This window comes from Panthera uncia (assembly GCF_023721935.1).
Source record: "Panthera uncia isolate 11264 chromosome A1 unlocalized genomic scaffold, Puncia_PCG_1.0 HiC_scaffold_17, whole genome shotgun sequence".
NCBI lineage: Eukaryota > Metazoa > Chordata > Mammalia > Carnivora > Felidae > Panthera > Panthera uncia.
The window spans coordinates 76525987-76542490 of NW_026057577.1; the positions used below are offsets into that span (position 1 = coordinate 76525987).

Here is a 16504-nt window from a genome sequence, read left to right on the forward strand (position 1 = left end):
TATACACAAGCAAAATATAGTATTTTCTCCTGGGAAACTTGCTCCTAGTTCCTGTGATGAAATTGAAAATATTTTTTTTCATTATGCTTTGGAAATAATAGTGTTTTTCCAAGAACTCAATAATTTGTAGCTGCTTTTCAGTCCTCACTGTTGTTGAGGACTAAAAATCTCTGGGTAAAAATATACTTGGTGTTGTTATTTTAAAAGAGATCTGAGCTTGAAAGTTTACCCCAGCAGTAGTACATAAAGTTTAATTAAAGGTAAAAAGGGCTGGGACCCAAATAACCAACATAATAGCCCTAGCAATATAAAAAAATGATTCCCTGTCAGAAGCACAAAAAAGAATTAATGAAAAAGATGAGAGGGAAGTGCGTAAGATTTGACAACATCTGGATGCATGTGGCAAGGGAAAGGAAAAAGATCCTTAAACTTTAATGCAAATGAAAATCACTCTGAGAGCTTAGTAAAAATGCAGATGGTCCTTGTCCCCAATCCCAAGAATTCTAGCTCAGAATTTCTGGAATAGTGACCTAAACCTGCATTTTATACATACTCCATTTCAGATTCTGATTCAGGTGGCTGAGAGTAATATTTGGAAAAAAATCAGAACATGACATACTCTAATCATTTAGAAACAATAATTTGACTCTGCTATTTAAATTATTTAGTACTTTGTATATTCCAGTTACTGGCAAAGACTGCTGCAGATGGTAAACCAATTGTAATGGATGACTCCAATTTTATACTTCAGCATCTTGGAGAAGAATAATACCATCAAATCAAAATAAAGTACACACTGGTAAAATGATATATTTTAAGGAAGGAAAGATGATACCTTTTTTTGGGGGGTGGGGGGGTTGATGTGTTGTATACTGGAGGTTTTTGAGAGGTGGTGGAGAGCATATAATACCAACACTCTTCTATATACGACTCCGATGAAAACTGTGAATAAAGGAAGATAGAAAATCCAAACAGCCATTTTATTACTGATAAGTGCCAGGTTGAAAGCTAAAATTAGGGTGTGTCACTAATGCTCTCCCTCACACTGCAACCCAGAATTAAGATGTCTAGTCCCTGTAATTTTACCAGGCAGGAGCAATTGCATTACTCTGTTACTTCCAAGTGGCTAAAAGATATTATCCTATCTACACTACCTACAAAAGCCCTTTACAAAAGTTTTACCCTAGATCTGTACTTGTCATTTGTAACACTTCAGAATTCAGAATTAATGTAACTGCTCATCGTGTTATCTCTACTTGAACTTAAGTGTTATAAGAGCAAGGATCCAATCTTATTTGTCTATTGTCCGATACACATAATTTACCACAATGCTAATCAAGGAGTAGAATTTCTAATCAATTTGTTGAATAAGTAAGTTTTTTAAATAAGAACAAATATTCACTTTGGCTTGCGGTCCGGCCTCTTTTGTTTATAGTTATCTGCTCAAACCAACATTCTATATTACTGATGTCAAAGTTAAACAGATAAGGAAGATTTTACTCAAAATTATCGCATAACTCTATTCTAGTTCAAGTCCTCAGAAACAGCTGGAGATTTTAAAAGCTGAGGTAGGGTGCATCATAGAACACCTGTGTTTACTAATTGGTCTTCCCGGAGGGAAATGGTTAATTTTTCTCATAGTTTTGTGACAGAAGGTAGTTTTAGAACTTGGTCAAGGGGCCTGCTTGAGTTAGGCTCTCCTACCCTTCCACAGAGCCTGGGACTTATTAGGGTGGCTGTCACATTTCAAAAAAGATGTTCCTTAAGAAATACAGCCTTTGGTTGTAAAACTGGCAAGAACTTTTAAAAGGATTTGTATCTCAAAAAGGCAGAGAATGAATTTACAATCACAAGTTTCTAAAGTAAATGCACTAAGGAAAGGGAGTCAGGGTCTTAGGGACAGTCGGAAACATGACCATAATTTGTACCTGAGCTGAGGCAAAGTCAAGCTCGCTTGATCAATGATTAGCTGTGTTTCTGCAGTTTTGCACCGAGGACCTCAATTATGAGCTTCCAATTTCTCATGGTTTTCCCAAGCAGAGTTGCTGCACACTTTACACCATCCTTTCGTGTTTACTTTCTTACCTGTGACGAAACCGAAAGATTTGCCCTTGTCCTGGCAAAGCGCGTGCGCAGACTACCAGGCGCGCCTGACGTCATTGGACGCGCCTGCCCCTACTTGTTAGCAACCTAAAGCGTCCGTAGTATCACTGGCTGCTGAGATGTACGAACTTCCGGTTTTCCTGGCCGCTGCCGCTGCCGCTGTTGCTGCCCCTACCACCTGCCACAGCTGGGCCTCAGTTCCCGATTTGGTCACCTCTTCTTCGTTCTCCACTGCGCCCATGGTTCCTCTTGGAGCCAGGGCGGCGAGCCTGGCGGCTCCCGCGTGGTGAGAGGACGGTCCGGGGACGATGAAGGCCCCGCACTGCAACTGCTGCCTCAGTCCCCTCTTGATCTCCGCTTTCCTGCTTCTGCTACTGCTGCCAGGTTTGGGAGGGCCTTTGGCTGTGCTGCTGCAGGCGGCCGAGGCCGCGCCGGACCCCGGGCCGCGGACCCTGTCGCCCGTGCCTCCGGGTCCCGCCGTTGCCCAGTCCACGGGCCGCGCTCCCGCAGAAGCTAAAGGGCCGCGGGGCTCTGAGGGCGGCAATGGCAGCAGCCCCCGGGCAGGACTTGCGTCAGAAGACTCAGGAGGGAAGGCCGGGGAAGAAGACTCATTGGGTGGCAGCCTTGCTGTGAGCCCCAACCCCGGCGACAAGCCAATGACCCAGCGGGCCCTGACCGTGTTGATGGTGGTGAGCGGCGCGGTGCTGGTGTACTTCGTCGTCAGGACGGTCAGGTGAGGCGAAGCCTCAGTGAGCTTTCCCTGCAGGCCTAAGATGGGCTGCCTGGTGACCTAGCAAGGCAGATTTCTTTGACCTGGTGTTACTCCTCCCTGCCCCCATTATCAAGGGTGCCTGCCTGAGATCATGACGGTTGTCTTTAAAAGCCTATGTACCATAAGAAGTTAAACAACCAAATAGTTACTCGCTTTCATTTATAAATTATAAATTAATACCTCACCTCCAAATCTCTTTACCTTGTTCAAAGGGCATGCTTTCCGCTTAGGAACTAATCTTGTATTTGACCACACTATCTTGTAATACTTCTGTCTTTCTGCTTTATATATTGTTGCGTACTTTCATTTTGCCTATCAGAATGCAGACCTCTTAAGGGCAGGATTCCTATTTAGTAGTGTCTGTGAGTCCTAGAGTTCTTTGTACGGTACTGTTACTTACTAGAAGATCATTATTATTTGGAATAATAGTAGTGCAGAAAAATCTTATGAATATTTTATCTCATAAAATTTAAAAGAAGAAAAGTTATTCCTTACCAGCATTTTCTTGTTATTGGTCTTTAATCTTCCCTTAAGTAATTTGCTTATACTATATGAGGTTTCCTGCATTCCACTGTTTTCGACCTGGAAAAGTAACAATTTTGTATGCTTCAATCTACGTCATATACCCCATTAGTCAGAAACAGCATTCATTTTGCATGGCACAAAGTATTTAAATGCACAATGTTATCAGTTGCATGATAACATTTCCTTTCCTATGTGGCAAAGGAAAAAAAAATGGCAAATATAGTCACTTTTAATATTGGAGCAATTATTTAATACCTAACAAAACTAAATATATCTGACTTTATATATACCAAATTTTGAATTAGTGGGTAAATTTGATATTTCACCCTCTGAAAAAATCCTTTCTAAAATGAATTCATCTATAAATAATAGTTCTAACTCATTCAAAAGTTTAAATTTACAAAATAAATTTTTTGAGCCTATTCTTACTATAGAATGCTAGATCGTGGAGTTCTTTAAATATTCGATTTGGAACAGAAATGATGACTTAAATGACACCTTAAATATGACAAAGATGACTCAGGAGAGTAAAGTGATTTATCTAGTGTCCCACGGGGTCTAACGATAATCCAGGATTGCAAATTCCACTCTTTGTTTGAATTTTTTTCCTTCTTTTTTTTCCCCTTTAACAAGATGTCTAGGTCTGACATATGATCAGACTTTTGATTAAGTAGACCAGGTCATTATGTTGTAAATATCAGGTTATGAATAAAAGTAGATGATTGATTGCCACTTATTATTCTACTTAATGCCTTATAAAGTTGAAAAGGAATGATATAATCCAATTGGTGACATTTATTATGATAACCTTCGTTTGATACATTCTTTTATTACTGATGTAAATTGTTTTATGGCATCAATCATAATATTTAAATATTCCATGTTATAAGATTGACTTAGAACAAATCTGTAATAAGACTTACAAGGTTGAAAATCTATAAGATGATTAAAGTGGCTTCATTGGTTACTCCCTCTCTGAAGAGTTGACTTACAGAGCCAAGGCTTCACTCTTTGAAGGATCCATCCAAGAAAAGTGCTGAGGAAGCACTAAGTAGTTTTTACCTCTTGTGGAGTTTTGGTGTAGTATTAAAAAACAAACTACGCACTAGTATCTAAGAAGGCTATTAAAATGGTCTTCCTTTTTCCAAGTTCATATCTATGTGAACCGCAATTTTCTTCATATATTTCAGCCAAACACATTGGAAATGATTGCAGGAGAAAATATGAAAACCTGGCAGTTTATCTTTTTCTATGTAGTTCTGTTTATTTAAGCCAGACATTAAAGGGATTTGGAAAAGTCTGTCAGTGTGACTTTTTCACTTTTTTGGTTTTCTTTTTGACAATATATTTTTCATAAAAAAGTTAACATGTAATGGATTTATTTTAAATGATATTTTAAAAGTTTCTTACGTTTAATTAACATTAAATATTGATATGCATAGTTCACATACATATAAATTCTTTGGAATCCTGAATAATTTTTAAGAATGTAAAAGACCAAAACATTTGAGAACCACTGGTGTAAATCGCATTATCTGAGGTGGGTACTATTGGTTCACAAAGCCAGTGAATCCAGGTCCACTTTCTGTTAAAGTGGAAGTAAGTAAATATTCGTGAGGTGTTAAAGACATATTACCACCAAACTGAGACTTTGTTTTTGATATAAAGATTAGAAGATTTTGATATAAAGATTGAAGCAGAAATTATTTTTCTCACTATCTGTTATTTAGTGCTATCTGTATAGTCCTATGAAAGTCCAGAGTACCCTGAGTATTATATTTCTTATACTTGTAAATTATGGGCCTGATGATAACTTTGGGATGATCCTTATGTTTTTATTTTGCTTCTATAATTTGCTTTTATAAATCTTATATATAATGTTTATTGCCATTGATTTTCTGTCTTCATTTCTATAATGCTCAGAAGAGTACAGACTTTTCGGTATGACTCTATTGGATAACTCACTAACATATTGTATGTTAAAAGCCAAATTCTGAACTATAGCTTAGGAAAACTGTGCTCTTTAACCAGCATCTAATATATTCATTCAGTTCAAGTCCTAAAATTAGCTGGCTTCCTGATGTCCAAAGCTTGATTGTTGCTGACAGTGTTTGGGCAATGTTCAGAACTCATATATTTGCTTCCAGATTATGGGATGAAATTATTTATTTTAGTGAATTATTTATTTTGGTGAATGCTCATTTTGCCTCCCCACTTTAAAAGTATTTGTCACAGCACACCAGTGCTAGTTTATTTGTGTCACAGGAAAGAATGGGTGAAAATCATTTCCCTAACTCTTATGTGGTAACATTTATGAGGAGAATATTTTATTTGTAAAATACTTGAACTCCATGAAATTTCCAAATTGTTTTGTTTTAATCTAATTCAGTTACAATGAATATGCAACTAGAAATAACATTCACTTGGAACCTGAAAATATTCCAAAGAACAATTAGATTATCTCAGTAGAAATTGGAAAATGTTTACAAAGGAAAGAGTAGGCTTCCTAATATTAAAAATACCCAGTTTCTATGATAAGAGGCTCCTTGTCTGTCTTATCTTCTGCTATATCCTAAGTGCTAAATATTATGTACAACATATGATAGGCGTTGTATAAGTGGTTGTCTAATGGTTGAGCATTCTTATTTTTTTTTTATATTGTTATAGATGGTGAAGATTTAGCAATTTAATGGTATTTGCTTCTTATTGATAGAATAGGGAGGAATGAACATCTCCATTAATACTTAGATTTCCTTTCTCTCTGTAGGACATTCTTGTCACAGTAAAATCTATAAAACAAGAAAAAAAGTTGTAGGGTCATTATTTTTTAGCATGTAGGTTGATTATTATAAACAATTATTATAAGCAATTTTGGTATAACTTTGTGAAGAATGGTCCTTGCCTTAAAAGCAGGAAATTATTTCTTTTTTCATGCCATGGCATTGATGCTTTTTCATTTTGTATTCAATATGGTATATTAGGAGACCAAGGCTTAGATTCCAATCCTGACCCTTTCTTCCTTTCTGATCTTTAGCAAGTCACTTAACCTTTCCAGTGTAAGATCTCCTCATTAAAAATGGGGAAAGAAAGGTACTTTATATAGTGGAGATGAGCATGAAATTTAGTATGCTGGCCTTTATTTAGGCGGTCAGTATTTATTCAGCTGCTCATAACTAGGCACTGGGGATCTGTTGTGAGCGAAATAGACATTTCTTCCTCCATGGCACTTATAGACTAGAGGAGCAGAGAGACACTAATCAAACAATTGTTATAATGAAGAACACACAGGATGCTATGAAAAAGTAATAAAAGGCAAGTACTATTAATACCTAGTGTCTAGTAATTACACAATATTAATTTAATCTTAATTGTTCCTATACCAATAAGCTAAGACACAAAATTAGTTTTCTTTAAAATAACCTTACTTTCTAACTGAAACATTATTTTTTTAATTTAATTTTATTTTAATTTAATAATTATTTTATTTTATTTTATTTTATTTTATTTTATTTTATTTTTTAACATTATTTTAAATAATTTGTCCAAGGACACATGGTTGGGCCATGGCAAAACTGCACTGAAACCTAGCTCTGTCTGAACTTTTCCAACATGCCTACTAACCATCCTGCTTCCTGTGATTACTTAAAGTAACCAATTTAAAGTGATACTGTACATAAGGATGGCTAGCTTATTTTCGAACAAAAAACAAGTGAATATTATATGCACAGTATCTTTCTGTTTAAAACATAGTGAGTTTTGTGAATATTAAAAGTCTCAAATTTTATTTTAAAAAGTGAGTTAACCTTGGCATTTATTGATTATTGTGTCTGTGCCAAGCTCAAATAATTTAATATCCTACCTCAATTCCCTGCTTCCCTTCCCTCCTCCAAAGGTTTTCTTGATTTGCTAGACACAGTCTGGGAGTAGTGTTATTTTACAGCAACTTCTATTAATCTAATCATACATATTTCTACTTCAATTCCTCCTGGAGCAATTCATTATTGAATTATGGATGTGGGATTGGTAATGATATCTTTCCCGTCTGGTTACTTACAAGAAGCTTGTAAAATCATAAGACATCAATAGGAATCACTCATTTTAGGCAAAAATAGGGAATACTTCCACTATTTAACATTTATATATTTTCTCACTGCCATTTATTTGGTAAATACTCTTGAGCACTTAAATTGTGTCAGTGGTGGGCCCTGTGGTGAGAATTAGCAGGGCTCAAGATGCAAGAAGTCTCTGCCTTTTTGGGACTCCATTCTATGTGTTTATGCATCCTTGGAAAGTGGAATTTTCTCAACATGTACAAATTGTCCTGGTTTGGCATCATTTGTTCAGCTAGATAGTATATACTGAATGTTTTATACAAAGACTCAGAACTTGGAAATATATTTAACAAGTATACATTCTTAAAGAATTGATATTCTTTGCACAGATGAAACTTAACCTTCCCAAAATGTTTAGCCGTACACTTAAAATATTGTAAAATGTTAATTTGGCTTTGAGGTCAAATGCCAAAATGTCAAGGTGATTATGTATCAGTGATATACCAATCTCATATGTCCAAGATCATTGAGAAATGAAGTTGATGGAGAACTTAGAGAAACTCTATGAGAGCAGAGGCAATTTACTTATTTTTCATCCAGGACTAAGCATAGTATTTGCACCCAGATATTTAATAAATGGAATAGGTTTGACTAGACTAAGAAAATAAATGTTTAGTTAGGGAAAATAGTCATTAGGTTTCTCAAAAGAAATAACATCCCTCCCTCCCTCGAAGAAAGAAAGAAATGACATCCCTCATCTATCTCCTTATATATACTTTTCCTTTCCTGCTTCCTTCTAATATTAAAGAATTAGGTTACTGCTTGTATCACTTACTATTTTGGTTGAAATAGTAACCATAAAACATGGTTTCATGAAACAGCCCTGGCTAACTTAAACTAGAAGGGATTTATTTTATTTATTTATTTATTTATTTATTTATATCTCAAAAAGTCAAAGAGTAACTAAAGAATCAGGTTTTGGTAATAGGTAGGAACTAAAAGCAGCTTAGGAGATAAGAACCCAAAACAGAAGTTTCTTTCCACCCTACTGTATAGATATGCAGTGGTTTTCAATTTTTTTTGTCCCTCAGCTCAGGGATTGAATTCCTTGGATGGAGAAATAAATTTGGCCTATCTTTTAGCAGAGATGGTAGCAATCCTAATATCTCACCAGACTATTGTGGTAGAGATACTACCAGTAAAGGAATATGAGTGCAAACAGGAAAAGGATGCAGTCACCAAAAACAACAGATGTTTACCTCCCTGATCCATCTTTCCTCTAGGTTTCAAAGAGGAATATAAATTATTCATACCCATCTTGCTAGATGTTTTTTAATCCAGCGTTTTAAAATTTTTTTTTAACAGTTATTTATTTTTGAGAGAGAGACAGAGTGTGAGTGGAGGTGGGGCAGAGAGAGAGAGAGGGAGATACAGAATCTGAAGCAGGCTCTAGGCTCTGAGCTGTCAGCACAGAGCCCAATGCAGGGCTCAAATTTACGAGCTGCAAGATCATGACCCGAGCAGAAGTCAGATGCTTAACCAACTGAACCACCCAGGCGCCCCTAATCCATCAGTTTAAAGTGCCAGTTCTCATGCCTGGCTCAAAAAGTATACTGCAATTTTACCACCAGTCTGTAAAGTCACTACCTTCAAATTACTAAGTGTTCTTTTTTTTCTTATTTTTTTTAATGTTTATTAACTTTTTGAGAGACACACAGAGCATGAGCAGGGGAGGAACAGAGAGAGAGAGACAGAGACAGAGACAGAGACAGAATATGAAACAGGCTCCAGGCTCTGAGCTGTCAGCACAGAACCCGACAAGGGGTTTGAACTCACGAACTGAACGGTGAGATCATGACCTAAGCCGAAGTCAGACCCCCAACTGACTGAACCACCCAGCGCTCCCCAAGTGTTCTTTATTCTACGAGGAGAGTCTTTATTCTGAACAGTTTGGCTGTATTCTTGAGTAATTTAGTTCTTGAGTAATTTTTCCACTCCTGACTTCTGTTCTATTATGCTATCATGATCCCATTTCAGTGTAGCCTGATGGGAAGTCAGATTCCCTGAGTTCTTATAGTAGTTTTTTATGAGAATACACTTGGTGTATATCCTTGGGTGAGTTAAATGGCAACCCTAAGGTTTAGCTTAGGTGTTGCAAAATAGAGAAAATGATAGTATTTACCAGAAAGGATTGTGTGAAGAATCTCTACAAAACATTTAGCACAGTTCCTGGGGCATAATAACTGCTTAATGAATTTTAATAGTGATGACTATTATTTTTCTTCTTTCATTACTCTTTTCTGATCTCTTCCACTTGTCTTTTCTCTTTTCACCTGTAATAATCTTGGCTTTAGGGAATGCTTTTAAAACTATTTCTTTCCTCTGTTTTTGTTTTTTACATGTGATAACAGGATTTTCTGTATTTAAGCAGTGTTCATCGGGTATGCAGTTCTGGGAGGCAAAAGCAATGAGGTTAATATGTTGGGGGTATCTGGGCCAGGGCAATGCTTCCCAACCTTTTCCATGTCATTCCATACTTAGAAATTAATATCCATGTGGGGTAAATGCTTGAGACTATTTACCCTGATGTCTGTCCACCTTGAACCCTGATAGCAACCCAAGGGCTGAGGGTATTTTTGTTTTGGCACATCAGTAAACCATTTTCATATGTGGCACAGTGGTTGGGGAGTGTTTGTAAAATAGTGATGTATGTGACTATGCAAAGAAGTGGTTGGACAAGTTATTGTATGGGCCACGTTTAATTCCAGTCAAATCATTTCATGATTAAGTTTGAGTGACTATTATGTCACTTCATAAACTGTTCTGAGCATTGGATCTTAAAGGATAAGTAAGATGATATTGTTTCTCAAGGAGCTTAACATCTAGGGTAAAGTAGATGCTTTTTGTGATAACACATTGAACTTTTAGGAGTATGTTGCAAGAGATCAAGCTAATTGGTGGGGGCTGCTTGGAAATCTCATTCCCATAGACAAAACTATTTGGACAGTCACTTAATACAGCAAAAACTATTAAATTTGAATAGAAGTCTTGTTATTCCTAATCAACATGAATGATCTAAAAACTTTCCCTATAATTGAATCTACTTTTCAGTCGGCCTTTTCTCCTGGGATATGTTTTGGTCACTCTTAACAATCTCGGCTATGTTGTCAGGGAGAAGTATTGAATAGAAGAGAGAGAGGAGTATTCATTTAAGAATGTAATGTTGAAGTATATTTAGATATTAGTAATACAAAAAGAGCTAGTAGAAAAAGAAATATTGACGTTAAAGGAAAGGAAGGTCCTTCAGAAATCATGGAGAGAAAGAATCTGAATAAAACCAATGTGTAGGAATAGCATGGGTGAGAAGGGAGAGATAACCTCCACTGAAATGTCCCTATTTTCACACCTTTCATTTCCTCCTCTGGTTGTTGAAGTCTGGTTTTACTTCTACCATTCTAAAAGTGCCCTTGCAGGGGATAATTAATAACCTTTTCACATCAGTTCATGGACACTTTTCCTGTCTTTCCTGTAGCACTCAATATTTTATCTCTTACTTCATCTTCTGATTTTCTTAGCTCTTTCAATATTTGTTGTCCATGTTATCCATGAACTTATTTCTCCAAGGACTCTTCTTCCTGCTCTTAGAATTCTTTTACACCTCTAATCTGGAGAACAGTCCATATCTTATTCATATTTATTCCCTAAAGACCCTACCCAGTTCCTGGAAGACAAAGACTTTATTAAATGTTTGTGAAGAGAATGACTTTCACCTCTTTTATATTTGGGAATTTTCTAGGTCCTTTCCTTAACTCTGCAGTTTGACTGCCCATGTGTTCTGAGTGATCCATCAAAAATTCACTTCTTTAAATACCACCTCTAAGTTATGAACTGCCTCTGAGTTTCCATCATGTATAACCACCCAACTTTTACTGGATGTATGATTCAAACTCATAAAGTTGAAACTTGTAACCATCATTTTTGTCCCCAAACTTTTCCCTCACTGTTCTCTAAAGGTAAATGGTATCACCATATACATAGTTTCTTGAACTAGAAACCTGAGCCATGCCAAGTCTCCCTTTTGTTTACCTTCTACATCCACTCATAGAGTTTCATTTTCTAAATAGCTCTTGACTACGTTACCACTTGGCCAGCTTCACTAATATCACGTTCCTTTAGGCTCATATCATTTGACTACTGGTGGTACTATTCTAACTTGTCTCTTCACTCCCAAGTATATCTGTCTTTCAACCTACATTCTAAACAGCTAGCATTCCTTTTGAAGTATAGATCCAATCATTCTCTGTGCTTATAATTTGTGCTTTATGGCTGTGCAATATGGTAGCCAACTACATGTGGCTTTAAAAACTTGAGTAAATTAGAATTAAATTCTGTTTGTTAGATGCACTAGCCACATTTCACAGATAAATAGTCACATGAGTGTATTGGCTACCATATTGCACTGCACAGTATAGGATATTTCCATCATTGCAGAAAGTTCTGTTGGGCATTGTTATTCTATGGCATCTGATGGGATAAGGTTCATATTCCTTAGCTTAGCATGTAAGGTCCTCCCCAATCTTTTTTTCACCATTTTCCATGTATATCTTGTGTTCTAGTCTCAAATGGCCATATTTTTATGGAAATGTATTTTTCAAACAAAGAGATTGCATGCATTCTTTGTTTTATCTAACATTTCTTTTAAGATGGAAATAAAACATCAGCTGTATCAAAAACCCTTTGTGGTGCCAGACCCCTTTGTTGTCTTAGTTCATTCAGGGTGCTATCACAAGGTACCACAGACCATGTGGCTTATAAACAACAGACATTTATTTCTCACAATTCTTGATGATGGGAGTCCAGCATCATGGTACTGACATTTTTGGTATCTGGCTAAAGCTTAGTTTTTGATTCATAAACAGTGTCTCCTAGCTGATTTTATTGATTCTTTTAATTTTTTTAAATGTTTATTTGTTTTTGAGAGACAGAGAGAGACAGAGCATGAGTGGGGGAGTGGCAGAGAGAGAAGGAGACACGGAATCCGAAGCAGGCTCCAGACTCTGAGCTGTCAGCACAAAGCCCAACACAGGGCTCGAACTCACAAACTGTAAGATCATGACCTGAGCCAAAGTCAGATGCTTAACTGACTCAGCCACCCAGGTGCCCCACTTCACATATTTTCTGTACTTGAAGAGCTGTGGACTCATTATCTGTGGCTGTGCAGAAAAGTCAATTGGAGCCCTTTAAAATACATAAATATTTGTATATATTTATTCAAGATAATATTCATTACATATATCTAAGATAAATGCAGTAATCAGGATGAGTTGTATAAGTGTAACCGAGAGATGCATTTTCTGGTAACTAAGAAAGTTTGGATTTGGGACAAACAGGAGAAACTGAATTGAGAAGCATCTTGTTAGTTATAATGGAATTTTTCTGAAAATAAAATAATCAACAAATAGAATTATGAAACTTTAGTACTAATATTCAGATGGTATATTCCAGTATACTTCTCCAGTATATTTGGACCAATTGTTACAGCCATTGTCTGTCTTGATTAGTTGATTCTACGTCTTGCAGTTGTTAAATAGCTGAATATCTAGAATACAACCTCTGCTTTTCCTTCTCTTCAGAGTTTGAGTTGTTTTGTCCATTGCCCTTGTTGGTATTTATCTTCTATATTACAGCATTTGCCTTTAACTTTATTTTTGATAGTATCAAATTTATGTTTTTAATTTACTTTAATTTGTCTTTTCTCAAATATGAGAAAGACAATAAAAAGTTAAAGTTGGGTTGCAAGGTATGTCTTGATAAGTTGCATTGCTCACTCAGTATGATGTAAAACATAGCATGAAAAATACCTCAATCATAAATTTGGAATCTTATAGTAATTAAAATCATTTTCCTAAGAAATCATTTAGGTTTTTCCAGGGCGCCTGGGTGGCTCAGTCAGTTAAACGACTGACTCTTGATTTTGGCTCAGGTCACGATCTCATGATTCGTGAATGTGAGTCCCATGTTGGGCTCTGTACTGGCAGCGTGGAGCCTGCTTGGGATTCTCTCTCTCTCTCTCTCTCTCTCTCTCTTTCCCTCTCCCTCTCCCTCTCCCTCTCTCTCTCTCTCTATCTCTCTCTCTCTCTCCTACTCTCTCTACCCCTCCCCTGCTTGTGTTCCTCTCTCTCAAAATAAATAAACAAAACATTTTAAAATAAATCATTTAGGTTTTTCCTAGTTATTTTTCAGAGATATTTACTGTTAATTTCTTTCATATTATTTTTTTCCTATACCAGTAAATAGGCATAGACTTGGCAATTCTCAGAATAACATGAGGATACTGAGTCTCCTTAAGAGATAATGTTATTCCTTTGAGGTGGCCAAACTGTGTTGTTTTTCTAAAGTAAAAATGCACTGTGACTTGTCTCTAGTTTATATTATAATTTTATTTATTCACTGATTTTCTCAGTAATAAGACAAAAGGTGAAAAATAAACTTTTGTACTGGCTAACGTACGTACATACAAATGTGTACATGTGTATTATTCCATGTAGGCTTCTACTCCTCTTTTATACTCAAGCCTGTAAATATCAATTCATGTTAGCAATACTGTATTTTGAATAATTATAATCCTATGTTATCAATTATATCCTTTTTCTTTTCATTAGGCATATTAGACATAGTTCATATTAGTTCATATATGTTTATGCAGAACTTTCATAGAAATTTTTTTTTAATTTTTTTTTTTATTTGAGAGAGTGCATGAGCACATATGAGCTGTGGGAAGGGGCAGAAAGGGGGGAGAGAGAGAATCCCAAGCAGGCTTCATGCTGTCAATGCAAAGCCCCACATGGGGCTCCATCTCACGAACCATGGGATCATGACTTGAGCTGAAATCAAGAGCTGGATTCTTAACCAACTGAGCCACCCAGACACCACTATAAAGTTTTTTTTTTTTAAATCAACATTATATTACTTTATCCTCACCTCTTATGTAGATGATTTTACAGATTTTGGAATGCATATGAGAGTCTGAATATTTTAATCAGGGTACCATAGCTTATGCTGAGATAATAAACAGTCTCAGTTCCAATGACTTAATGCAATAAAAGTTTATTTCTCCCTTATGAAAATGCAGCTGCAGGCCTGGGCTCTCCTCCAGGACAGTTGTCCTCTGCATAGCAACTCAGCAGTTTGGCTGCCTTTGATCTTAGGGTTTTGCCCTTTCAACCTAAGCCCGCTACAGAGCTTGGTAAAAGAGACTAAAGAATGCCCAGGGGTTTGATTGCCTCTGCCTGGAAAGTAACCTAACTGTATGATGAGCTGGGAAGTGACAGAGTGAGAGAGAGTGTGTGTGTGTTCCAGATTTGGTGAGCCCTAGTAATGTCTGCCATATAAAGTGATATATCAAAGGTCATTGAGCTACAAAGTATCCAAGTTCCTGCAGAATCCAGAGTTTGAATTCTATTTTTGGTGTTCCTTCTATATTGCACAGCAGTTTTTGAAGTGATTGATTGATCACTTTTTCATTGGGATGAATTTGTATTTTACAGAACAGGAAAACAAATTCTTAATGATACTGAAAATAATAAACAATTAAATAACGCTTTTGCAGTTAGCTTAGTCTGTACTATTTCCCAATGTTTTCTTACCCATAGGATACATTATAATGGATGCACATTGATCCCCACTGGAAAATTATCCTCTTTTTTTTTTTAACTATACTAACTCTTGAGAAAGAGTTAATCTCCATCGCAGCTTCAAATTGCCTCATGTTCATTTTTGCACATAGTTGCATGTGTTTTCTTCTACATTGACTACCTAAAGAGTATTCTGATTGGCTTATCTTTATGGGCTAGGCCACATCATGGGTCACAATCCCTTCTAGAGATTGACTGATAGCCCTTGAAAAAAAGTATCTATCCCAGGATGCTTTTAGTTATGGCTGAGAGTAGGGGACTTTTGCACAGTAGAATATACCATTAACTGTTGTTACTCGTTCAAAAAAGCTTGTAGGCAAAGTAATTTTTCTTAGGCTAGGGACAGCAGACATGACAGGTCTCATGATAGCAGGCCTTGTTCTAATATTAGAGCTCCATCTTTTTTAGTGGTAGAGACTGGCTATACTTCCACTGAAACCTAGCACTCTGAGGAGTCCAATTTAAGAACTGTTGTGTTCATGAATTTGGGCTGCTCAGTCTCTGAGGAGAGAAAAAACTGAAAAGGTTTGGATGATCTAGATGGAGCTGAGACTACTGAATTACTGGAAAAACAAGGGTAGAATGAAAGTGAAAAGTTTTAGTGGGCTTATTATGTGGCACTGATTTTTTATCGAACTCTGCTAAGAAAAAAAGGTGAGTAATATATTCAGAATGGAGGGATTGGTAATAGAACCTAAAAGATTCTTAAAAAAGAATAACATCAGAAGGAAATACACATCTGAGTTATGGAAGATTGGCAGCCCATCTCAGAGAAGCTAAGATGCTAGGTGCCCTGATCAGTTAGGAGGTTTTTACCTGTAGGTAATAAAATGCCAGTTAAAAGTGACTTTAAAATAAGGACATATTTTGGTGGTGGTGTTGCTTGTCATGAATATGAACAAGGCTCAGACATGGTTCTGTGATTTTGTGATAGCATCAAGAATTCTGGGTTTTTCCATCCTTGTCTCTTTATAAGATGGCTACCTCAGCTTTAAGCATTCTGTTCTCACACAGTAGTGTTTCAAACACAAAAAAGAAGGGGGCCTTTCCCAGAAACCACACTGCTAGAGTCATCCCCTTCTATCTCATTTGTCTGAACTGCTTTATCTGCTCAGCCCTAAACAATGACTGGCAAAAGGAAAATTATATTTCCATGATAGGTTTACACCAATTATTATGATCATTATGTATCTCTTAGGGCTGGGCCCAATTGCTCTGTAAACCAAGTCATGATTCTGTTAAAGCAAAGTAGGGTTTCCTTTTGGATAAACAAAAAGCAGATTCTGTTTCTGTGATCAGAACTAAGAGATGGCCTTACCAAAACATAAATGTACTTGTTAATGCAAGTAGCTACTGGG

At 36.5% G+C, this 16504-nt stretch overlaps 1 protein-coding gene across 3 annotated transcripts in view; it reads left to right on the forward strand.

Annotated features, from left to right (window-relative positions):
- The first annotated feature begins 2241 nt into the window (after nucleotides 1–2241).
- The window catches only part of FAM174A (family with sequence similarity 174 member A), a 38628-nt gene continuing 24365 nt past the window's right edge, over nucleotides 2242–16504 (forward strand). For 2 of the 3 annotated variants that reach the window (XR_007461323.1, XM_049647648.1), the window contains exon 1: nucleotides 2245–2836. Coding sequence is in view for 2 of the 3 variants with exons in the window: in XM_049647648.1 (XP_049503605.1) it covers nucleotides 2412–2836 (425 nt within the window). In the remaining variant the exon portion in view is untranslated. Of the gene's footprint in view, nucleotides 2837–16504 lie in introns of all 3 variants that reach the window. The other variant, XM_049647649.1, reaches the window with a different exon arrangement.